The sequence below is a fragment of the Anser brachyrhynchus genome (genome assembly GCF_964034855.1).
Source record: "Anser brachyrhynchus genome assembly, chromosome: 1".
In the NCBI taxonomy this organism is placed as follows: Eukaryota; Metazoa; Chordata; class Aves; order Anseriformes; family Anatidae; genus Anser; species Anser brachyrhynchus.
In genome coordinates, this window is record NC_137694.1 from 46,128,213 (window position 1) to 46,155,357 (window position 27,145).

Sequence of the window (27,145 nt, forward strand, 5' to 3'; positions counted from 1 at the left end):
TCATTCCAGTAACTCCTTCTCCAAGACTAAGATCTTCCAAAATATGCATACCAGATTCTAGTTGGACACTGACCTAAAAATACTAGATTTAAAGAGTATGAAAAATCTTTCTGCTTGTTTCCGAAAAATCACATGAAGACATACTATACCTAATGCATTGGAAATATTAATGTAAATTTGCATTAATGCTACCTTTTTTTTTTTTTTTACTTTATTAGATATCAAATTCACAAAAAAACTTTGTGATAAGATTAATATTGTTGGTATTTTTTGAGTGCACTGTAAATGTACTGATATGCAGAGATAAATGACAAACCACATGAACTACGTGTGTTCATATGTGTGTACATATACACACATATCCAAAAAGAAATGGATTAATTTGCCTGGCATGTACAGCAGAAAAGACATATAAATATTAGGAAAAATGATGAGAGTATTAATGTGGGTAAGGGCAGGATAAATACATTGCATTCTGTTGTCAAGCATATGGCACACCTTCTGTTTTCATTCTGTATACACTTATAAGGTCTATTTGTAGGATTAATATTCAGAAATAGGAGATCTGATGCCATCTATAATCAGCTGAACTGCTTGAGGACTGGAGGTGGACTTTTAAATATGAGTACTAACCATAAGTTATTGAATTTCACAGTGTAATCAAAAGGTTATCAGAATACAAAGGTGGGAGTCAGCTCCAGATTCAGATCTACCTCTTAGTGTTTACATGTCCTGTTTGTGTACTGTTATATTCCAGAGAGGTCTAGTCAGTGTAATCAGAGGAGTCAACAGGGTTATTCTGGTGACTAAAGTAAAGGCAGGATTAATTTGCCCTAACACAGAAATCCAGTACCTTCTAAGACCTTGCAGCAGCTGAGATGTCTGCAGAGGTTGGAAGGTACGGTGGCAGAAGAAGCTCACAATTTCCATGTCCCTGTGGAGTGGCTGCTGGACTCCAGGTAGGATATCCTAGAGCATCTCAAATAGCAAAGTACAATCTGACAAATGAAAGGCACCCACAGTGTCTAAATTAATGTGTCAGGAAAGCAAACTGAAAGAAAGAAAAATATTGAGGACCTAAATATCAAACCAAATCAATGGGAGATGCCATCCCTTGAATAATCTATTTGATATGTGAGGTTATACACTTAGCCATTGGAATCCATACAATAATTATGATTTGAATATGAAGTATTAGTGGAGGAAATAAAGGAATATAAACTAATAAAATCCACTGATGTGACAGACTTCTGGGAAATCCTATAATATTATAAGATTTCTGGGAAATCCTGGCTCATCCAAGAAAAAGTACAAGAAACAAAACTTGTCATTCTGTGGTTTGATTTGTAGATTAGTAGTTTCTGTGAGCTCCTAATTCTCATCAGGTGTTGCATGCAGGATGGAGCCTGTTGAATTACAGGATTATCATTTGTCAATGTGAAGGTTTTCTTCTATTTTATTTCTGTGGCAAACTAGAAATAAGCAACTTTCTGGTTGCATGTTATCCATTTGCTTGAAGAAATTCCTTATGTTCTACTGACAGAAACCTGGAAGCTATGCAGGAACTTCAGAGAGAGGGATGCTGAAAAACATTTCATTAAGATCAGAAAGAGAAATGTAAATTCAAACCTGTTTCTTCCCAATCCCCCACACATCCAAATTTTTACAATATTTTTGAGCTTGATTATGTGTGGGGTCCAGTTTCTCTGGTTTGATTACTGGAGCAAATAAGCAGAGATATACCTGGTTCTATACTCCATAGACTGAAGAAAGGTCTGGTGTTCAGATCCCCTGCTGATTGTCCATTTTACTCAAAAATTTCATAATGGAAAATGTGTGAGCAATTCTTACAGGAATTGGACCCTTAAAGAAGTCTCAATCATATTAAACTTTGAAGTTAAACTCACCCATACACAGTTCTAACTTTATAAATCCCCTGGTGTTCTGCTCCAGACAATGGCTAGCTTTAGCAGTGGACCACTTTGCTAGCACCTAGACGTTACCCTGCTAGACAGCACTCCACACAGGAGAATATTATCCACATCACAGAATGAGGGGAATGCCATATTCATATGAAGCCAACTCCACCCATACATCTTCAAGTAACACCAGAGTGTCATCCTCATCTGAATACGTGTGTTTTGCATTCTTGAGTCTGTATGTTTCTAAAGTTTTTGCTTATTTGCTAATAGGGTCAATAAGGCATGTAGCTTCTCACAGCAGCCATAGCAGTTCTTAAATCTGTGCAGCTGAAGCACAGTTTATAAAAACATCCTTCCCTTCCCTTCCCTTCCCTTCCCTTCCCTTCCCTTCCCTTCCCTTCCCTTCCCTTCCCTTCCCTTCCCTTCCCTTCCCTTCCCTTCCCTTCCCTTCCCTTCCCTTCCCTTCCCTTCCCTTCCCTTCCCTTCCCTTCCCTTCCCTTCCCTTCCCTTCCCTTCCCTTCCCTTCCCTTCCCTTCCCTTCCCTTCCCTTCCCTTCCCTTCCCTTCCCTTCCCTTCCCTTCCCTTCCCTTCCCTTCCCTTCCCTTCCCTTCCCTTCCCTTCCCTTCCCTTCCCTTCCCTTCCCTTCCCTTCCCTTCCCTTCCCTTCCCTTCCCTTCCCTTCCCTTCCCTTCCCTTCCCTTCCCTTCCCTTCCCTTCCCTTCCCTTCCCTTCCCTTCCCTTCCCTCCCCTCCCCTCCCCTCCCCTCCCCTCCCCTCCCCTCCCCTCCCCTCCCCTCCCCTCCCCTCCCCTCCCCTCCCCTCCCCTCCCTTCCCCTTCCCTCCCCTCCCCTCCTTTCCCCTCCTTTCCCCTTCCCCTTCCCCTTCCCCTTCCCCTTGGGATAAGGACAACCATTTTATCGTGATACTTTCCTGATACTTTTCACTACAGCAAATAATGTATTCAAGTCAGACTTTATTACTATTATTATTTTTTGTGAGGATCAGATTAAGAATTTATGTGCTTTCAGCTTAAGGAAATAAATTTATTCATTAAAAAAAAACAAACTGTTGCAGTTAATATATAGTACGTCTTTGCTTTTAATTTTTTTATTAAAATTCCATGTGAAATAAGTACTTCTAAACACTTAAATGAGAGTAAGATTGAATAACTCAACAAAGAAGTAAATGAGAAGCTTATGATGCATAAATGTATATTAAATTTATTAATGGATTTAATATGGTATACTGTAAATTAATTGAACTGCTCTCTACACATTTATAATGCAGTTAACTAATATCATAGGATCATATCCAGCATCTAAAGCTCTGAATGCCCCCTACTGTTCCTCTCACATAAAGTTAAGAAAAAAAAAAAAAAAGTAAAGAGTCTTACAGTTAAATGATAATTATTTCATGGGGGTGGTGGAATGTAGGCTGGTAATTCTACATATAGAAGATAGTTATAGCATAACAAATATGCAAGAATAATTCCAAAACTGTTTAATACAACAATCTTAGTTGACACATGTAAACCAAATGATGTATGTTTTAAATTTCAAAATGTGGTGAAATGACAAATAATGTCTCAAGCTTCATCGATGAAGACCTGAAAATAGGTAAATTATGGAGTGTATGAAGATTAAGGAGGTAGTAAGAGATCAAAATTTGTCAGTAAATGAATACCAAATGTAATAAAAATGTGTGCTGTTAAGACTCCAACTACTTACATGTTTGTTTATGTAAAGACATCTTGGTAGTACAAACATTTATTTTGGCAACTCTTATCACAAAATTAATGTAACTGATAAGAAATCCTATTATACACAAAAGTTAATAATAACAGTTACATATAGCTCAATATGCAGTGTTCAATATAAACATAGGAAAGAATGAACATAATCTCATGCAAAAAATGAATCACATCAGGAAGAAATATAAAGTTCAAAATATATTTTAAATATATATTGGGAAAATGTGAATACTAAAACATTTACAAGAAAAAATATAAATGCTTGTGAAATTTCTAGGTGGTGTTCTCTGTTTTGTGAATATTCCTCTTTTTCTTTCTGAACATAGCACATATTTTACTTACATTTACATATTTAATGCACTGTGGATTTTTTCAGTGTGTCAAATTGTAATAGTCATAAAGAACACTCAGATTTCCTTAATGCTGTTTGACATTTCTTCTGAAACGTGAAGGAAAAGAGTACAGGATGCATTAATAATATTTAAATCACAGAATGGCTTGGGTTGGAAGTGACCTTAAAGATCATCTAGTTCCAACCCCCCTGCCATGGGCAATGATGCCACCCACTAGATCAGGGCCTCATCCAACCTGATCTTGAACACCTCCAGGGATGGGGCATCCACAGCTTCTCTGGGCAACCCGTGCCAGTGCCTCACCACCCTCTGAGTGATGAACTTCCTCCTAACACTCAATCTGAATCTCCTGTCTTTTAGTTTAAAACCATCCCCCCTTGTTCTATCATTGTTTGCCTGAGCAAAAAGTCACTCTCCATCTTTTTTATAAGTCCTGTTTAAGTATTGAAAAGCCTTCTCTTCTTCAGGCTGAACACCCCCAGTTCTCTCAGCTTTTCTTTGTAGGAGAGGTGCTCTAGCCCTCTGATCAACTTCATGACCTTCCTCTGGACCCACTCTAACAGATCCACATCCTTCTTGTGCTGGGGGCCTCAGATCTGGATGCAGCACTCCAAGTGGGGCCTCACAAGGGCAGAGCAGAGGGGGACAATCATCTCCCTTGACCTGCTGGCCACACATCTGTTGATGCAGCCCAGGATTCAGTTGGCCTTCTGGGCTGCAAGTGCACGCTGCTGGCTCATGTTGAGCTTTTTGTCCACCAGAACCCCCAAGTCCTCTGCTGGGCTACTCTCAGTGCGTTCTTCTCCCAGTCTGTACTCATGTCTGGGATTGCAGCAACCCAGGTGCAGCACCTTGCCCTTGGACTTGTTGAACCTCATTAGGTTCACATGGGCCCACTTTTCTAGCTTGTCCAGGTCCCTTTCTATGGCATGCCTTCTTTCTGTTGTATCAACCGCACCAATCAGCTTGGTGTCATCTGCAAACTTGCTGACAATACACTTGATCCCATTGTCTATGTTGATAAAGATATTAGACTACAACGGTCCCAAGACAGATCTCTGAGGGACACCACTTGTCACTGGCCTCCACCTGGACAAAGAGCCATTGGCTATCACTTGCTGGGTGTGACCTGCAAGCCAATTCCTTATCCATTGAATGGTCCACCCTTCAAATCCATATCGGTCAAATTTGGAGATCAGAATGTCAAGTGGGACCATGTCAAAGGCCTTTCAGAAGTCCAGGTGGATGACTTCGGTTGGTTTTCCCTTTTCAACTGATGCAGTCACACCATGATAGAAGGCCACCAGATTCGTCAGGCATGATTTGCCCTTGGTGAAGCCATTCTGGCTGTCTTGGATCACCTCTTTTTCTTGCATGTACCTTGACATTGCTTCGAGGAGGATCTGTTCTGTGATCTTTCTAGGCACAGAGGTGAGGCTCAGCAGTCTGTAGTTCCCTGGCTCCTCCTTTCTACTCTATATAAATATGGAAGTGGTGTTTCCCCTTTTCCAGTCACCAGGGACTTCACCTGATTGCCAGGACTTTTCAAATATGACGTAGTGTTGCTTGGCAACTCCATCAGCCAGCTATTTCAGGACCCTGGGAAGTATGGCATCAGACCCCACAGACTTGTACCAGTTCAGTTTCATCAGGTGGTCTTGAACTTGCTCTTTGCTTACAGTGGGAGGATCTTCGCTGCCCCAGCCCACAACTACAGGTTCAGGAAAATGAAAGACACGGAAAGCCAGACTGCCAGTAAAGACTGAGGCAAAGAAGTTGTTGAGTACCTCAGCCTTCTCCATGTCTGTCGTTACCAGTTCTCCCTCCTTGTATTTCAGAGGGGGTACGCTCTCCTTAGCCTTTCTTTTCTGGTCAATGTACCTATAGAATCCCTTGTTATTCTTTGCATCCCTTGCCAAGCTCAGTTCCGTCTGTAAATGCCTAACATCTATATATTTACTGACTTGCCCAAAACATCAGGATAAAATATAGGCATCACATGCTTTTCTTAATGACACATCAGTGACTTCCAGAAATATAAATTCAGTTCCAAAGGTACCTGAAAAAAAGCGATCATTTTCATGTTCTACATTTGATATTTTTTCCCCAATTTAAATTGGAGAATATGCACATGAACTCTGGAATTTCCCTTGCAACTATTATTATACTTGTTTTAGATTTTTTTTTTTTTAAGTTCAGATGCAATTGAACTGATTTGATCCATTTGCAGCAATAAATTTGAAGAAGACTTTTGTTTAAAATAATCAACTAAATTACACAGTAACTTTAAACATTTTATTTTTTTAATAATAAAAATATTTTTTTTATTAAGTAAAGGCATATTTCCATAGAAATTCAATTAGAAATTATGCCAACAACTTTTATGAGAATTATCTTTTTCAAAAAGTCTATCTAGATCCAAGTATTCTCCAAATTATTCTTATCCATATAAGAACAATATAGATTCAATTTTTTTCATTATTTATCTTTTAATAAAGATGTTCATTTGAACATGTTTATTAGGAATTAGAATACAGAGGCTTAAACTGCACTGAGAAAGGAAAAGTAGTAATGGATCTGAGTATCATGCAGTAAAGAATTTCTGTATCTCTGTACTATTCTTTTTTTTTGGTAGATTTAAAGAGAAGTGTAAAGAAATATAGTAGTACTACAGGGAGAGGGAAATGTCCAAGTCCAACTAGGTTATATATGGGTATTTCTCCTCTTAAAACTGATATCTAGTTTAAGTAAAATACTTGTCATTATATTACATTTCTGTTGTAAACAACTGTAAACCATCTGATTTTCAAATTAGATAGGTCCAGTACTGACATATGGTAAGAAGGATGCCATTAGTTATTTTTCCACATAAACTGTATAAATCTGTGTACCATGTAAAAACTGTTTCATTCCTCAAAGGGAATGGACAATGACGTCACAATGTTGTTCCCAAGAGCTTTTGTCATTCTTGGCTCTGTTTAGAGTTGCTGTTGTAAAATCGCTCAACCCTTGACCTAGACATCCAGGAAAGCACTGTAATTCCCATTGTAATTGGTTACAATGACATGCTACTTGTCGAATTAAACAGGCAAACTTTTTTTTTTTTAAAAAAAATTAACATATAGTGGTGGAACTTCTCAGGCAAACAGCCTACCTGCTATAATAGATGAAGACAGACCATTCTGAGATCATTTCTTTTTCTATCTTGAATATATTATTTCTATATTTTTTCTCTATGTAATTATTTAATCATTGAAGCCTTATTTTTGTATCATTTTATCTCTATTAGACTATTGAGCAAATTTCCTTATACATACAGATTTTTTCAAACTTTCCCAGTGCTCCATCCTATGTAACTTAAATTCTTCTTTCATAATGGAGGCAGTACCACAAAAGTTTTCATAAAAAAAAAAAAGTCTTGCTTGATAACTACGTGGGGTTATGTGACAAAGAAATGGCTTGGTGATTTAGGGAAGTCTGCCTTTTAAAGTTCATCGTCAAAATGTTCAGATAATAAAGATGTTGAGCATTCTCTGGAAAGGTCTGTAAAATCACTATCTGATAGTTATTATTGCTTGTACAATACTTGCATGGACTTCAAAAGCTTTAAAATGTGCTTGGCAAAAATAAGGAACTACAGAACTGTGCAATCAAAGTCTTGCATATGCCTATTGTTTTTTACTGGCTTTACGAGGACCTATATAATATTCATAGGAGACATTCATTTCCTGGATATCTCCTGTACCTTTTCACTATCAGACAGGCAATCTATAATAATTTTGTGTACAATGGATTTGCTAATCTGTCCTCTAATTAATAGACCTTAAAATACGATCTAGATTTTGTGGTGGCATGCATTCTTAGCTCAATTATGTAATACAGCCAGCAATACTGACCAGACACAATGTTTTGAAGGCACTATTCAATTTTGGAGCAACAGAAGTCTAAGTTCTGGTTGTATATGGAAGAGAACAGATTCAGAGAAAGGCTAGAAAATGCCAAGACCATGCCCATGAAGAGACCCATGTAAGCGATGAATTATAAGGTACCTTCTTTAGTTCTGAAAGAGGCCCTTTGGGCTATAGGAATAACTATTTGGTTAAAATATTATTATGAATATTAAGGACTTCTGTTTTGTTCTATTTTTCATAATAATGGTCTATTTTTCTTACATTGGTCTTACATTTTGTATCTCTTAGTTTGCTCTGATCCTCAGGTCTCTGCTTTTTGTCTTAACAGCTGTTCTGTAGTTTCTAACATGAAATCAATATCTGAAATTTCGAACAGAATTCTAGTCTATTTCTTCAGTACTATGTGCAGTATTTAGTCTTTGGATACCAGATTTGAAGATCTAATCACATAATGTTAACTTGCATGCAGACTCATTTTCATATCAGGTTATTTTCTCACTCTAATGAGTGTTAACTCACAAACTTTCTGTACTTGAGGAACAACTGTTTATGTTTGGGCTTGAAAATGTAGGCAATAGTACTAAATTATCATGAAATTCTTCAGGAATAATTTTTCATGTCTTCCAAATTTTTTATTTTTATTTTTTAAATAATAAGCTATTTCAGAGATACAAGGACAAAAAGTACCTTAAAGGTTACACCTGATTTAGAATTGTCTGAAAAGTTTAGACAAGTCAGAAGGAACATCATTTTTGCGACCAAAGAAATCACATAACAGCAGCTTTTAAACTAGCAACGTTTCTTATCATCATATGTCAGGGTACTTTATTTTTTGTTTTGCTTTGTTTTATTTTGTTTGTTTTAATTCTTACTGTGTGTCTTCTATAAACAAATGCCTTAAGGAGGAAGTTCATAACACTTACTGAGACATCGCTGTTAATATACTCTTATAATCCCCTCCATCTTAGGGGTCTCCCTGGTAATGCTGAACCTACTCTATCTATCAGTAGGCACTCGCTCCTTTCCTGAATTTGAAGATGGCAGGCTCTGTCAAAACCTACTTAAAAACTCTGTCCTCTCTCCTCAGGAAAAATGTTTGTTTCCAAGGTGATTTATTTCATGTAAACACAACTAAATTGTTAAAGCGGATAAAATTAAAATTTTAGAGGATGGTTAAACAAGTTGTAATTCTTTTTTTGAAAGTTAAAAATTATTCTGCCTTTTATTCCTGAATTGAGTTCATTAATTTATATCTTAAGGAGGAAGAATGTCATACTGTTAAGTTTTAATTAGGTAGTACCTTTCAGTTCTGATAACAATAAATGCAATGCAATGGCTGCATACATGCAGGTAATTCAAATGCTATGTTTGTCCAGGTTGGATTCTTCTATTTTATTTCTTTGTTACCTAATTCATTTTGATTTTGAATCAGTTTGACATTTCATTAACTGAAATGTAGATTTACTTTGGCAAATGTGAAGAACAAACCATACAAAAACGTTCAACAATGTTCATTTGAAAATAATTACATTTTGTTCAAATTTACAGATGGTCTTATGCTCCATGCTGTTTTAAAACATCCTTTTTTGTAAATATGCCCTTGAATGAAAATTCATCTGGATATTCTCTATTTAGAGGGAGAAAATTTCAGTTTACTGAGCAGCAGCATTAATTTGGACCAATTGGTTTCTATGTCTATATCTGATGCTGAAATTGGCCAGTCACCATTTTTTGAGAAAATGACCACAGCCAAGTTAAATCTTATGTCTCTGAAATTTTAATGAGAATATTTTTATAATATAATATTGGCATAAGATTCCAAATAATTTACATATTATTCAGAAACGCTTGAAAAGAAATCAAACATAAGCAGATATTGAAGAGATAGATATATTTGTTTGGCAATTATATACTAAATGTGTATTTCACTATTTACCTCTCAGAATGTGGAGGTAGTTATACATCTAATTTCTTTGTGGAACTATTTCCATTGGATATGTAAATACTGTAACTGCAGGCAGAAATTACCATAATCGTCTGATTTTAATACTTAATTGTGGTAATTGTACACAACATTATTCCGCAATAGCCTGTTAATTTATATGGTTCTGACCATGAAATATTGAAAATCTGTGCTTTTATAAATAGGTTCTAATAAACTGTGTAAATATATTCCAATAGACTATGCCTACGAATTGTGGGTATACCATTGTACAAAAACAAATTTGTTTTGTCCAGTCTTGGGCCTTGTCTATATCCTGTAAAGGATACGTTAGGCTTCAGAAGAACTCAGAAAGCATATCACAGGTAGTTGATAAATCATTGCAGCCATGTAGTATTGTGATAGTACATATTTTTACCTGAATTTACAGTTAGTGTAATAGAGGAAAGACCATGGGTGGTCTAACAATTCACAATAATTCAAATAATTATTACTCATCAAGTCATACCTACCAATGGAAACCTATCACTTTCTACCTGTCTCTTCCTACTTTCCAACTTATGTCTTGCAGCTTAGCAGGAAATACATTACCTTCTTTGGGATCCTCAAACTTGTATGGTGTTGCAGTTACCCGAAGAGTTTATTTGCAGCATAAATATTTCTGAATCTATTGATCTGTGTCTTCTGTTTCCCAGGTTCATCTGAGTCATATTAAATTACAAAATGAGATTAAAATAAGAGTAATGTTAAAATCACAAAGCAGAGTTTTCAATTCCTAATAAATAATAAATAATTCCTAATAAAATTAGGAGCAATGTTACAAGGAAATAACAACAACAACAACAACAACAACAATAATAAAGTAAATATTTTCTTTCTAGATATTACTATGCAATCATCCTGGCTAGCTTTTGAGTAAAACCCAAACCCTCATTTCTCTGACTCTGTCACTGTTTCTGTCTTTCAAAAGACATTTTTACCTACTTTCACCTCTCTGTTCCCAGAACTTTCTTCAGTTGTTTCCTTTAGAAATACAGCTTGTTGGTTCAGACTTACTTCTTCTTTCTTCAAAACTGTATTTCTTTGCTTCCCTAGTATCTCTTTTGATTTTACATTAAATTTATAATTCTTTATATGGCACATTGGCTTATTGGGTTTCTACTTTTAAAACCTTTTCAACTGTCACAAAATTTTATACATGATATATCAGAAGAGGCAGTTGATGTACATAGTTTTTAAATTTATAGTGTCTAGCCTCTTTTAAGTCTTCATAGTGACTACATATGATATATTAATAATATAGATGGCATACAGAATTCAGAGAGCTTTATAAATAATTTCTTTCCTCTCTGCCTGAACTTACTTGTCTGGGATTGCAAGTATACAAGCAGAACTGGAATAAAGCAGTTAAGGAATACTGCTTATTCCCAATATTTATTTATTATTAAGATTATTTAATATTTTTGGGGAAAAACTTGAGGGTGGAGTTGTTTTGTGAAAGAAAACTACACACCATCCACAGCATACAAATACTCATATTCCTTAAAATGTCATATGCAAAGTCTTTCGAATATTGACAGTTGCTATTTTACCTTTTTCCAAGCTTTGATTATTGTCTTTATAGTAACTTTTATAGTGATATATGAAAGTAGCCTTGTGCCTGACATACTTTTATTACTCAGTTTTTCTCTGTATTTTTACTACTCTAATCATCATGAGCAACATGTTTTTTGGGGGTCATGTTGTTAAAAATTTATTGGGAACAATGTGGACACACAGTGACCTGATCTGTTTGAGACTCACAAAGCTGAAGTATTGATGTATTATTACTAAAATTTTAGTGGAGTCATTCTGAAGTATTTAGCGTGTATTACCATACATTGTATTGCAAACCCTGACTAGGTAGTTATCTCATGGAGGCAATTTATGCAAGCAGAGCCATTCCATTGTGTGATTAAACATGAATTTCTGAAGCTTTTGTTTTGTTTTAACAGAACAATGAAAATGAAACAGCATTGCATTGTGCAGCTCAGTATGGTCATTCAGAAGTAGTTGCTGTTTTGTTGGAAGAGCTAACAGACCCTACAATAAGGAACAACAAACTAGAAACACCTCTGGATCTGGCAGCACTTTATGGACGTCTGCGTGTTGTAAAAATGATCATCAAAGCATATCCAAACCTGATGAACTGTAATACAAGAAAACACACACCTTTGCATCTTGCTGCACGTAATGGCCACAAAGCTGTTGTGCAGGTGCTTCTGGAGGCTGGAATGGATGTCAGCTGCCAAGTTAGTGCACGATTTCTTCCCTTCCTCCTTTCCTCCTTTTTTCCTATCCTTACTTACTTTCTTTTATCATTAGAATATGATTGAAATGCAACTTTTTTTTTCCTTTGATATATACTTGCATTTACTTTGTTAGAAATACTACAATATAATAATATATAAAATATACATTTATCTTTTACAACCCAAATTATGTGTTCTCAAGTAAGATCTGTGTAGATACAGAAATCATATCGATCATTCATGTAAATAAATATATATATTACACCTCATTTACCCAGGGCTATCCCATTCTAAAAATGAAGCAAATAAGTGATAATAATTTTGATTTCTTTTTCCTTTTCTAAATATTTGTTGTATAAATCTAAAAGAAAATTCTATAGCAATACACTCCTGCAGCTACTGACTCCAATATATTAGCTGTTTCATGCGTGTAATTCCATGCACAATACAATATAATGGTGTAGAAGGGGTAACTTTAAATAAAAGTGGCATGGATGGGAACAGAGACAAGGTACAGCAACAGTAAATTTTACATCCACTTCATTGTAGTGGAAAGTGTCCAAGACTTTTAACTACAGAAGACCTGATTCCGTTATGTGTGAAATCAAGATTTCTCTTGACTTGATTGGAGGTGTACTTTATCTGAGGTTAAAATGTGTTTTATCTTCAGATTTAAAGTAGCTTTCTTGCTGTCTTAGTATAAATAATGCACTTTGAATTAAAGTGGTTTCTACTTTGTATCTATGTTCAAATTGAAAAAAGTAAACACATAATTACATCTGTCTTAGAGCCACATCCAAGCATTCTTTATCAATAGGTACTAATTAATCCTGTGAATTTGCCTAACCTTTGGCTAAGATCTGTAGTCGTTAAGCTTCCATCATATTTAATCAAACACCTTTGTACACTAAGAAAGATTACACCTGTTTCCATGCACTTTTGTTATTCATGGGTTTTCAATCAAGGCTTTTTTTATTATTATTTTTTTTTTTAGCTTTTGAGGAAAAGAATGTAAAGTGGGAGAAAAAAGATAAATGAAAAAAGGCAAACAAAATCTTAATATATATTACGATTAAATATCTTAAATGATAATGAAAATGTGATAAAATTATTTTACAACTTTTATTAGCTATAGTATGTTTAAAGCTGACGTTGTTAGTTGCTTCAAACTATTTTGACCTGAAACAGTTTTTCTTCTGTACTTTACCTTCTTGTGTATTTGCCTACCATTTTGTTTGCATCTAGGGCAGCATGAAATTTGCTTTTAATCTTCTTTACTAAAAAGTGATTCACTTGCAAAGGCAAACTCATGCAGCTCTTTTGTTTCAGCTGTAATTTACTATCACTACAAGTTCAGTAATTTAGAAAAGTTTAATGCTAAAGCAACACATAACTGAACTCTCAAATATATGTTTCTGAATGTACAATTTCTTTTCTATCTGTAGCAAATTAATGGGGAAAAAGACAGAAGGAGGCTGAAATGATGCTTGAATTGATGCTAAAGAAATAGAATAATTGAAGAAAAATAGTTTGTCTTGGCAACTTACAAACTGATGGTTACGTGAGGGTTGAATATTACACAATGCTTTTATGAAATGTGTTCTTCCCCTTATGTAATCTAGATATTTTTAGCACTACTGTGAATTCTCCGAAGCTATTTCTATCTATAGTTATACCATTTTTTCACATTTTTTTTAAATAAATATAGTGGCTGCAAATTTTATAAAATGACATCTCTTAAGTAGAAATGAGAGGTTCTTTCAGTAATGATGATCTATTTGCCATGCACAATAGAATCATAAGATTGGTTTGTTAGTTTTTTGACAATCTAATTTTTTAAGTTATTTATATTCCTATTTTTCTTTGTTATTTTTAGACTTTTTTTATTTTTTAACTTTTGCAGTGCCATAAGGAAATATAATTTATTTATTTCCTCAGCAGTATCCATTTTCTCCATCAATATGTTTCTTTAATTCTGCATCTTAGCATATTGGCAAGTTGGCTCTGCACATACTGTTAACTTCTATAACCTCTGAAAACTTCTTTGTTGATGATAACTGTCAGCTCATTAAAATGAGCAGAGCATACAATATCAGCCTATTAGTTAAAATGAACTCAGTGGTTTAATATTCATTAAATTGCTCTGCATCACTGATTAGGAAAGAACAATATACAAAATATAATTCCATGTGGTAAAGAAAATTGTACACATTCATACACATTAAATAAATTCAGCTTATCAGCAACAAAGAGTTACCAGAATGTAAAGAGACAATTATAGAAGTAGCCTGACATCACTCTCTGTAAATGTAAATATTTGTTTGTTTAAATGGGAAGCTTACTTTAGCCATGTTCTCTTTCTCTTCTGTACTTCCAGAGCACTTCTGATCATAGCAAATATTTGGACTAATAATAGACAGCATTTAATTTTTGATTGAATTAATCACACATTCATTTCCCAGGTCTATCCAATATCCTTCAATCTGAAATTATTTAGAAGTGGGCAATACAAATCTGCTTCATCTCTTTATGCTTTGAAGTTTTCATTTTAATTGAAACATATGAAAAATACACAGGTTTTGGTGAGTGATAGATTTTGGGCCCTCAGTATAAAATAAGATACTGCACAGTACAGTATGTTTCATGTAAACAGTAATTTTATAATTGTAACTAACTTTGCAACTTTTGCCCCATCTGCCTATCCCACTTTTATCTACCCCTATTTGCCTTCCCTGTCTGACTCAGTAACGATGGCAATTTCCATTGCTTGTCACCGAAGTTCTGCAAAGAGCTATGTCCCTTTTTGCTGTCACTACGTATGGTGGATATTCCGTGAATCAATTTGCAAAGCTACCAGTCTGTGATTCAGAGCATCTCTGAAACCCATATCAAACATATAGTAAATTGCCAATGAATAAGGACTAGACAAGTAACCTAATTACAAACTCTCACATATTTACATGATTAAAACAACAACAACAACAAGCAATTCTAATAAAAACCTTAATGATTTTATGTGAGCCTGCAAACTGTACACCAAATTGATCTGTGTATCTTGGTGTTCTTACTCACAATGTCCTTCTACCCTTGCTTGTTTTGTGTGCCCAGCTCTAACACTCTGCCTGTATTTAGCTGTAAGCTAGTTGGGGCAGGGACATTTTATTACACGCTTAGCACAGTTTGTGCTATAGTTCTTTTTATTTGGTACACAGAAAACTTAAGTCAGGGAATCGATATGTAATACATTGGTGCAAACTAAAACAGACTGTAGCTCACTGTGTTCATGAAAAAATATTGTCATTTCTTGCATTAAATGTCACTGTGGAAGAATTTCCAGATATTATGGTAGTGTTCACTTTGCTATATGATCCAAGGCAATGAAAGCTTCAGAGAGTGAAGCAGAGAATATTGTCTATAAATTTCAAGTTTACTTGTTGTAGTATAGACATCAAGAGTATATTAGTGCATATGTACACCTTTATAAGTGAAAAAGATCTACACTTAAAAACTCTAGTGCATTTCACATAATATAGAATACAGAGATTATTTGCAACTACATTTTTAATACTTCCAGTTTAAGTAATGTACTCTATTGCACCCAAAACAACAACAACAACAATAAACATTATTTCTGTCTTCAAATAGTAGTCCACATGTACATTTACAAAGGGATATGAATCTACTCTGCCAGTCCTCCCAGTAACTCTTGGCTCTGTTCATCCTGAGCATCAGCACCTTGTGTTAAAATGGAGTTTGGTAACTGAACACTTTGCTAACAAGGACAGCTCTGCCATCTGGACAGTTTTTTGGGTCAAGAAGGATCTGATTCACTCATTAGGTATTCACTATTACCATGAAATCCTGCCTAGAGCTTTTAGGATTTACGTCAGCATTCATCCTTGTGACATCTCATGCAGGATTATATATCTGCATTTCACAAGTCTGTTTTCAATCTCCATATTTCCAGACTGATTTTCTTTCAATTTGCTGGTAATATTTCTCTTCTTGTTTAGAAAATCACCTACATAGTGGACAAATCAGTCCACTGTTTATATGGTGTGTCTTTCAAATTCCTCTTCCTGACAGATTGCTTGTAACATATGCCTCATTTCTCAGATATGGCATTCATTAGCATTGACTGATAGCTTGGAGTTGTAAAGCAAAGACTGCCCTGGAACTCAGGGCAGTGCAGAATACCTGCAAAGAGTTTCAGGATCATGTACAGATATGACAGGAAATACCACCATAGAATACATCAAGGAACAAGAAAATGCAAAAAGAAAAAAAAATATCATTTGGCTTTGGATGCTCTCAGGTTGTCCCCAGATTTATTTGTCTTAGACATCACCAGCAAATTTCCTCTTCTCATGTTAATCTTCGTTTCATTTCTTATGAGGTATATGCTTTGGTCAACTGTTACTTGCCTTCCCTTCAGTCACTCTGATTTGGGCAATTTTGATCAATAGGAAGGACTACTTCCAGTTCTGATAACTGTCATATCAGGACCTTTCCCACCTCTTAACTAAGGAGTCTAAGGATCAGTTCTCTTCCTTGTCCTCTAAGCAGTTGATTCAGCATACCAGAGCATTAATCCTGATCACCCCACACAAATGGATTCTAGATAGATGTTGTCATTAAAATATGTTGGCTTTTTCCACTGAAAAAGGTTCCTTATTAATGTTAATACAGAAATCTCTCTACAATTTCAGCCAAGACACATCTGGTTTCTCTTCCTACACTTCATCTGCAGGACTAAAACTTAGTGCTGAGGCTTCTGATAACGTTTGAACCTCTGTGGATTTCATTGCTGGCACATCACAAAATCACAGAATCATCTAGGTTGGAAGAAACCTCCAAGATCACCTAGTCCAACCTCTGACCTAACACTAACAAGTCCTCCACTAAACCACTAAACCATATCACTAAGCTCAACATCTAAACATCTTTTAAAGACCTCCGTGACTCAACCACTTCCCTGGGCGGTCCATTCCAATGCCTAACGACCCTTTCAGTAAAGAAGTTTTTTCTAATATCTAACCTAAACCTCCCCTGGCACAACTTTAGCCCATTCCCCCTCGTCCTATCACCAGGCACGTGTGAGAATAGACCAATCCCCACCTCGCTACAGCCACCTTTAAAGTACCTATAGAGAGCGATAAGGTTGCCCCTGAGCCTCCTCTTCTGCAGGCTGAACAGTCCCAGCTCCCTCAGCCACTCCTCATAAGACTTGTTCTCCAGACCCCTCACCAGCTTCGTTGCCCTTCTGTGGACTCTCTCGAGCACCTTGATATCCTTGTAGTGAGGGGCCCAAAACTGAACATAGTACTCAAGGTGCAGCCTCACCAGAGCCAAGTACTCTACAGATGCAAATATGCATCACTGTAATTATTATCCCTTACGGAATCACAGAATGGCTGAGGTTGGAAGGGACCTCTGGAGTTTGTCTGGTCCAAAACCCTGCTCAAGCAAGGTCACCTAGAGCATGTCACACAGGATCACAACCAGGTGGGTTTTGAATATCTCCAAAGAAGGAGACTCCACAACCTCTCTGGGCAGCCTGTTCCAGTGCTCTGTCACCCAAACTGTAAAGAAGTTCTTCCTCTTATGGCGATGAAACCTCCTGTAGTTCAATTTATACCCATTACCCCTTGTCCTATCACTGGCCAGCACTGAGAAGAGTTTGGCCCCTTCCACTTTACATTGTCCCCTCAGGTATTTATAGAGGTTGATAAGATCCCCACTCCATCTCCTCTTCTCTAGGCTAAACAGGCCCAGCTTGCTTAGTCTTTCCTCATAGGACAGATGCTCCAATCTCTTAATCATCTTTGTGGCTCTATGCTGGACCCTCTCTGGAAGTTCTACGTTCCTCTTGTACTGGGGAGCCCAGAACTGCACAAAATATTCTAGGTGTGGCCTCACCAGAGCTGAGTAGAGGGAGAGGATCACCTCTCTTGACCTGCTGTCCACACTCCTCTTGATGCAGGCTAGGATCCCTTGGCCTTCTTGGCCACAAGGGTATACTGCTGGCTCGTGGTTAACTTGCTTTCCGCCATGACCCCCAGGTCCCTCTCCATGGAGCTGCTCTCCAGCAGGTCATCCCCCAGCCTGTACTCCTTTTTTTTTTTTCTACTAGGACACATTGCTGGCGCATGTTCAGATATGGGAGAATATGTTCAACTATAGTCAATTATGTTCAAAGATGAGAAAGACATTCCAATTTTCTTAAAACAGTGAGTGATCCATTGTGACTGACCATCTCTTTTGGTGTTCTTCTCTGACAGGTTACTATGCCACGCCTCTCCCCATTATGGCTTTTGAATTTCACTTTCTGTATTTCCTAAGTCAAATACTTTGGGGGCCAAAGCTCTACTTCACATCCTTGACGACAATGAACTGTATGTTAACAGTACCAGGTCCACCCAACAGTCTTAAGGTTTTTTCTTGTCAGTAAGTGACCAATCCAAAGGAAATGCTATATCTGCACAAACACTGAATGCAGTATGGTGAAAATATGTTGTGTCAAGGCATTATGTGAGATTTCTGAGGTCAAGCCTTTTTCAATAATCAGACCTCTAGCTATCAATGCCCTTTATTAGAACTGTTTCCATTCCCAGTAATTTCTGAGCTGCACCTTAAGCTCTGTGTGTACCTTTGTGGTTGCACTATGTCATTGAAGAGTCACCCAGTGTTAAAGATGGTCACAGTTAGTGCAAAACTCCTGTAGATGCTTTTTGAATGAAGGATTCTGAAATTATCTCTAAATAAATCTCAATGTTTAGTTTTCTCATTCAAAATGTCTGTGAATGTACATCTGGATTGAAAGATGAAAAATTGAAAGATTAGAAATTGTTTTGAGATATGTATTTCATATGCATATTATCTTATTGACTTTCTTCTCCTATCTACTATACCAATGGTGTACCTGATATGCTGAATGTAAATGCCATTTGGCATGCTCTACTTTATACATCCATGTACTAAGTATGAAGAAAGATAAAAAGTGAGTTCCTATTAAGGATATAACAAGGAGTTTTCAGGCTCAACTGATAGAACGTATATGTATGCTTACCATGTGCCCACATCCCACCTCAAGATCACTGATTATTTCTAAGTATCTATTATTTGCATCTCTGTAACACTAGTGCATTCTGATATAGCTAATAAATAATAAAGTACTATTTTATTTCAGAGTTAAAATACTTTTTTTTTTTTTTCCTGGAAGTCTTTCCATCATAACAAAAATGACAGCTGCATTTGGATAGAAATGTAGCAAAAGTGAATAATACAACCAGCAAATCCTTTAACAGTTGCCCACGAATCAAAACCACTCAAAAACTAATGTACTATCCAAAAAAAGCAGATGAGCCAGAGATTCAGTGAGATCTAATAGTGCTTTAGCTATTGCTGATGCTATTGTTTGGAAAGGCATTTCCAAACAATGTTCAGATTCTTGAGTAACAGTCAGCAATACAAAATAATAAGTAGCTTGTTAAGAGAGTTAGTTTGTTTTCAGAGCTTTACATTTAAGCAAAATTTCCATTCACATAGAATTTTGTGTCAAGGAATTCTGCAAAATCAGGCTCACAGATGTCTAAGGCAGGGTTTAAATGATCTAAATATAAACTTCTAATGATGGAGGTGCCTTAGGGTATCCAAGGCATCTGCATGGGGCAGATAAGATGCAGATCAAAGGCAGCATCAACTGGAATAACAGCCGGAGGCCAGGTGGGGTATCCTCGGGCAGCTCTCACTGTGCACCTGAATTGAACCCCTAGGGTGTGATCCACTTTCAGATTAAAATACCTAAGCGTAGATGTCTACACATAAACTGACTCTGCTGAATAGCTATGTTCCACTGACTACTAATTACCTTCTCACTGCCCATAACAGGAGTTTAGAAATTTTGCACAAATGCAATTTTGTTAACTGGGAGTTTTATTTCACATGCCTTATATTTTCTTATATATTTGTTAATTTTTATAGTAGATCTGACAGCATTTATGTTCTTATTTTGAAGAAAAAAAATACGTTAGGGTAGTATTTTTTCTTGCCCAGTCAATATTATTTAATAATATATAGAGAAAAAAATACTTATTTTCTAAATGTATTATTTTCAAAAAGATTCCTTGGTATTTCAGATTTGTATTTTAAATATCACAATATTTTTGTTTTTCTAGACAGAAAAAGGGAGTGCACTACATGAAGCAGCCCTGTTTGGAAAGGTGGAAGTAGTACGCATTTTGCTTGAAACAGGTAAATTTAACTTACAGGAAGCACTGAACAACTACTCTAAGTATTCCTAATCTGGTGTTTGCCTCCTCACATTTTGTTTATTCAAATTACTGTTATATTTCTCAACCCTTGCAAATCTAATCACATGTAATTATCATTAAAATAATGTCCTTTTAGAATAAGAAATGAAGATACACAATGAGAACAAAAGTAATGTTTTCACTAAGACTCAGAAATTCCATGTATGAGTCAGTGTATGCCACTGTATTCTGAGAATAAATGTGTTCTGAGAATGAAATGGCTACATAATTTTTTTTTATTCGCTCTGAAAGACAGCCAAGAGTATTCAGGTTCAGCAAGGAAATAAAAGGCATTATTGTCCCATTTCTTCTTTTATTCCGTTTATTGGAGCCTGTGGTGGTCTCCATGACTTTAAGATTATAAAGCAGTGTAGTCTCTTGTCACTATGCCTGGACTGACCTAAGCTGCCTATTGGCTTTCCTCCCCAAACTGTTCTGTAACCACTGTGAAGGAAGTTTGATTATATGTCATCACTCAGAGATGACAGTGTTATTACATTATGGAAATTCCATATACTCTAACTCTTCATTTCCTGTTTTGCAGACACTTATTTTTAGTCGTTTCGCCATGCATTAAAAAGAGGTGATATACCACTGTGCAGTTCTGGCTTTTTATTAAACAAGATTCTGGGGATTTAATCTCCATTAAAACATTTTCAGAGCTCCCATGTACAAGGTCTAATTCTCCTGCTTTACTGCCACTAGCAATGTGACCAAGGTTGTCCAAGCAATAGGATGCACTGGCTGCATGTTTGATCCCTTGGTACTCCATTCATATTTCATCTTCCTGCATAATATCTTCATCAGAGCCTCAGCATTTTCTCCTCAATTTGTCTTCTCATGGTAAAAGAGGCATAGGACACATGCGTAGATGAGTAGGAGAAGATGAAAAATCAGCTCAAGAGGAGCTATCAGGAACCTGTTTTGAAAGTGAGAACAATGCAGAGTATGATGAAAGGAGAGGTTATTTAGCAGTTCCAATAGGAAGATATAGAGCTTCATACATTCTGATAGTCTTTGGTCATAGCCTTTGCTTTGACTTACCCTTTAGTCAATAGAGGTACATGTTCTAAAAGCTGTATTTATGCATTTATACACACCCCTGTCTACTCATATGTATATTTACCCATAGTTCTGCACACACACCCTGGATGCCCTTGTTCTGCAATTAAATTGACCCAAGAGATCATAAACTAAGCCAGAACAGGTTTCTTTCTTTGATCTAGACACCAGAATACTAATTTGCACATTTATTTACTAACAAACATGCCATCCTGCCTGCTCCTTCATTGCCTGGATAAACTTAGGCTGCCTCTGAAGGAAGGCACTGGGTCTATCAGAATTGCTTTTGTACTGAAAGGAGAGGAGAACATAGATATAGTCTCAACAAACCTATCTACTACGTAAGAGTTTCAGAATTATTTGAGGTAAATTGTTATCTGAACAACTGTCTTCTCAGATAAGTAAGAAGACCAGTGAAGATGAGAATATCCAGAAACAACTCTTCTGAGATACATGAAATTCCATTGTAGCGAGGTTTTTACTGATCTTTATTATCAGTGCTTATGGGATTATACTGTACAAAAGAAGGAATGTCACAGCTCCTCAACTAAATCTCAGCTTGTGTATATGTGATCTGAGATCTACTTTCAGAAAAAAAGGTTCTTCCAAAATGTTTTTCTGTACGGATGACTAAGGAGGATGCAGAAAGGGATCTGCACATGCCCTCAGAAACACAGGGCCTCTTTATATTAATTCACATAAATAGTAAGGAATGGAGAATATCACAGAAATATGGGAAGCCCTTAGACCACAGATAAATAATACTTCTCAAAGACTAGTACATGTTATAGCCTCTACCACTGTATGATTGTACAAGACATCGAAGTAGGAACTTCACTGTGAATTCCTTCAACTCTTAAATGCTCTGCACTTCTGCAGTGTTCCTCACCTGGTCCCTTTTCATCTAGCAATCCCCTTTTCTCTAGTTGTGCTTCAAAAATGGCTCAGATGTTATGAGTAGCATTGCAAATGAAAAGTGTAAGTTGGTGTCTTCAGACTCTGAAAATAAGCTACCATAGCTAACTAGCCCAGCAATCTTTTGGCTTTATTTTCATTGAGAAAACAAATATCTCTTTCTCACAAAATGAATTAGGAAACTCTCCTTCAGTAAGGAAATAGCAAGAGCTGCAGCTTTTTCTGGTGAGTATAGAGATCCCATCTTGCTTCCAGAACATCTTCATAAATCCTGCTTCTTCTGATTTCTTCTATTCAGTTTCCTGAGAAGAATCTTATTCTGGTTCTTATGATCTTTTATCCCTCTACTTTTTCTGAAAGTACATCTAAATTAAAAAACTTCATTCTTATACCATAAGTTAAACATTCCCAAAGAAGTCCCCACAAGACAAAGATGAAGATTCATGCAGCAGCATGTGCATCGTATTCTCTGAGACCTATCTAGGATAAACCTCAAACTTATGTATTTGTGCTTATGTTCACGGTTTGAGCCAATTACTTAGTCAACAGTTTGAGCAGTCTGTGAGTAACTGTTCTGGCTTTGCATACAGCCCTTACATTACATATGGGTATTTCAGTCTTTTCAGGGAGTACAAAACTTTGAAGGTTAATAACTTTTTCAGTGTTGCTCCCAACACACATACTAGTAGTAGGCACTAGAAAAATACACAATGAATTAGAGAAGACTGGGGAGTGTTAGAATCAAGACATGTAGGAAAAACATTCAGAGTGTTTCTTGGTTTTATAAAACATTGTTTTCAGAATGGTTGTTTCGTAGGAACAGTCTGTTATAGTACCCCTAAATTTGGTTAAAGAAGCTTACTTTATATTGTCATGAGTGACAGAAACATAAAAACAATCCATGTCAGCATGTGAATTTTAGGCTACTCAAGCTTTAAACAGAAATGGATGTTGTACTTCAACTGTAGCACAGCTGTTAATCTGCTACAGTTGTATAACTGCTTGCATTCAATTTGTCATATAATTGAGTCTGATATGCCACATTTATAATCAGAAGTACTTGAGATTAAAATTTCCACCACAGATCTTTCTCTTTTTCAGGAATTGATACCAACATAAAGGACAGTTTGGGTAGAACAGTTTTAGATATTCTTAAAGAACATCCATCTCAACAGTCACTCCAAATTGCTGCTCTACTTCAAGGTAAGTCGTATTCAGTTACATTTGTTAGAGACAAATCAGAATAGCATGGAGGCATACTAAGATATATAGTAATTTCTAATTTTAAAATATTTTATTAAACAAAAGAGTTCTTCTTTTGACTTAAGAACATAAAATTCTTGTTTGCTAGATACACAAAATTAAGTTTCTGAATACCTGGATTTCAGAGTAAACTCTTCCCTTTTTCTGACAATAGACATTAGTATGGTGTGTTGCTTTGTACATTCTTCATTGCAAGACAATATATTGTAATGTTTCACTGCAGTTCCATTCAATTGTGATGGCAAACTAGAATTGAGATACCTGATTCATTCATAAATAACAAATGTGACTGAATGATGATGACAAACCTTCAAAACATTTCATTGCATTTTTCTCATTGTCTTTAAATTAAAAAAATAAATAAATAAAGCAGGCAGTAACTCTTGTCATTATAGCAGAAACAATGTAAATTTTTTTGCATGTGTTTGTTCTCATTCATCTTAGTTTCGTGCTACAAAACTGATGGAACTTCATTATTTCCCTCTTTTTTTTTTTTAAACTCTAAAACATGACAGTAAAGTGGTCAAATATGAACAAGTACATAATTCAGTATTACACATCATTCTTTCCTTGTATGAAATTTTCCCCTGCATTTTCAGATTAGTCTTTCATTAGCTGTGTTTAACTAAGGAGATCACTGCAAGTATCAGCTTCATCTACACATGTATTTTTCCTGTGTTTGAATGAGCCGTTTTAGTCAGTTCACTATGGGTGCTACCAGTGTACTAGCTCATGCTTCAGTCTCCCTGATACCTAATAATATAAGTAAATTTTCTAGAGAAACTGAGGTCATGTGGCCACACAGTGTCCTTCAGGTTTTCTTTTCTTTACAGACTGGCTATTGAGCTTTGATAACCTTTTCCAATGAGGTGGTGTACCAAAAGATACAAAGTTCCTCTAATAAAAATTTTGCAGGCTGGATGGGGAGATTTCTCTTAAGCTGCAGGTTCATGTTATAGCTCAACTGAATTAACAACCTGCTGTTACTGAAAGGGATAGTTTAACTCCTCTCCATCCTTCCTATTTTCTTTTTCCCTTTGTCCCATTCTGTGTTCCTTCTCCCTTATTTCCAGTTATACAGTTCTATTCCTTACTCCCATCTTACAGCAGATTGCAAGTTGATCTGATTCTTTTAATTAACCAGTAATATATAAAATATATAATTTATTACATATATTTAATAGTACATAAAAATAATATAAAACAATGTTGTAATTATATAAATAAACATTTGTTTGTTTTAATGAGCTTGTCTCCTATATGACTCAGGTCCCAGAGTTAGCTCTGTCCCAGGTAACTGACAGAGACGGTCATCAAAAAGTGGGAAGAAAGGTCCATCTGAGGCAAGCAGAACTTCCCTCTGCCAGCAGAAGGGAGCTCCTAATTTGATACAGACCATATGGTGAAACTATATCTCACTGAGTTGCCACTATGTAGAGGAAAAGAAGGTTATTATCATACCTAAACTTCTTCAGAGAAAGGAAAAGGATCAGCCAGAGCTTCCATTTTCTTAGACATCAAAATCAATCAACCTTCAGACATAAATCTAAGCTTCATTATAATATTCCATTGCCAAATAAAACAGCTGTCATTTTAGTATCTCTGCATTGTTCCATTTTCTCTTCAGTGTGATATCCTTACAGTATCAACCCCACCAGTCAACATTTTCTTCAAAGTACCCTTGCTTTATGAACAGTAATAGCAGCACCCAAACCCATCTCAAGGGTTTGTCCTTTTTATGGGTCAGTAACTGCCCTTAGTTTTTACCACAAAAAAAGAAATTTATCAATTTCAAGGCTTCTTGGTGCTTTGACATGCAATCTCTTTCATACGTGTGCCTTGAATATATAAAGTCTGCTAAGTAGTTGCAGCTCATATTATGATGTCTTGTAACAAAGAGCTGTTTATTTTTCTCTGTCTGCCTTATAGTCAGAAGTGATGTGCAAGGATGAACAATGTTTACAAAGATGTCATTTTGAACCTTAAGAAAACAGGAGGAGCCCCTTCAGAACTCTCTTGTGGAGCCCAGTGAGATTCTTTTTCATCAGCAAAGGGTTTGCTAAAGCTTTAACCATCAAAGATCAAGTTTGAACTATGAGAAGAAGTTGAAAGATAAAAACAGGAATGGCAGGATTCAGTGCTAGCACTGTTGATGATAGAGCAGACCTATCCTGCCTCTAAAAATCCAATGAATATATTCTTCATTGAAGTGTGGGCATTTATTCCATTGTAGCTGAAAAATCAGTGCAGCACTGGAATTTTGGGAAACCTGAATGTACTGTAATTAAGTTCAACTTCAGTGGGTAATGAATACCATGCAAAGAAAGGTCAAATGCTGACAGAGAGTTAGAGACTTCCAAATACATTCCTGTTTAACCTCCCATGTACAGATGATTGTCTAGGGAAGCTTACATGTCTCCTTCATGTAGACCTACAGGAAAAAGGAAAGAAATGAATGGTGTCAGATACTGTCTGGATTTTGTAAGTTTCTTCTTTTTTTCTTTAAGCAGACACAATGGTATTGAGTTGATTATTTCACCTTGTTGTCAGGCTAAAGTAAGATTTTATCCCCTGGCATTCTTACTGATTTCTACCATTTCCCCCTTGTATTGTTATGAAACCTAGTAACCCTAGTTAGGTCCCAAAGTATCTCTGTACAGTTTATAGTATTAACATCGAGCATAATATTTATTCCTGCCACAAGACAACAGTTTTCAAAAATTTAAAACAAAGGCTGAAAGATGCATATAAACAGATTGACAGAAATAGGCTAGAAAATAAACCGACTGGTATTTCTGGTGGGCCTGACAGATAGTGTTCAATGCTATAAGTAGAGCCAAAACCCAAAGTCATACGGAAAGATTTGAGGGAGAATAATCAGTTGGTTATGAGGATATTGATGAGAAACTTCTTTGAAGGGAAAGCAGTTCCTTGAAAGAAATTAATTTACATCTTTGGAAGCAGTTCATGGAGGCAGCAATACTAAATCTGTTCAGCTGATACTAAAACCCACAGGACTGGTAGTTTTCTGTGAATAATACTTCCAGAACTGAGGAACTGTGGATAGAAGTTTCTATTAGTGTTCTGCCTTTATATAAGGATATTTTTAAAAACTACTTTTTACAGATTATAGCTTAAAAAGAAATAAAAACTTTTGCCAGTGAGGTTTCAGAAGTGATCTTAATGTTTTTGTGATCTTTAGTTTATAATCTTTTCCACCATACTGAGAAAACAGTAATTGAAGTTGCTAAAAAAAATGGTTTTAAGAGTTATTATCTGATATATGGCAAATAAATAATTAAATCACTTTCAAAAGCAACCCGAATAAGGCTGATTAAACTATATTCCACCTGAACTTTCTTTTTACTGCCTGTTAAATACAGATGGAATTATTAGAATAACAGTTCAAGTTTTAATTCTTTGTCT

At 36.0% G+C, this 27,145-nt stretch overlaps 1 protein-coding gene across 5 annotated transcripts in view; it reads left to right on the top strand.

Annotated features, from left to right (window-relative positions):
• ANKS1B (ankyrin repeat and sterile alpha motif domain containing 1B) overlaps positions 1–27,145 on the top strand; it is a 441,985-nt gene that overhangs the window by 54,611 nt on the left and 360,229 nt on the right. For all 5 annotated transcript variants that reach the window (XM_080595951.1, XM_080595956.1, XM_080595957.1 and 2 more), the window contains exons 4-6: positions 11,871–12,167; positions 20,345–20,420; positions 23,558–23,659. In XM_080595951.1, coding sequence (XP_080452077.1) covers positions 11,871–12,167; positions 20,345–20,420; positions 23,558–23,659 — 475 coding nt within the window. The remainder of the gene's footprint in view (positions 1–11,870; positions 12,168–20,344; positions 20,421–23,557; positions 23,660–27,145) is intronic.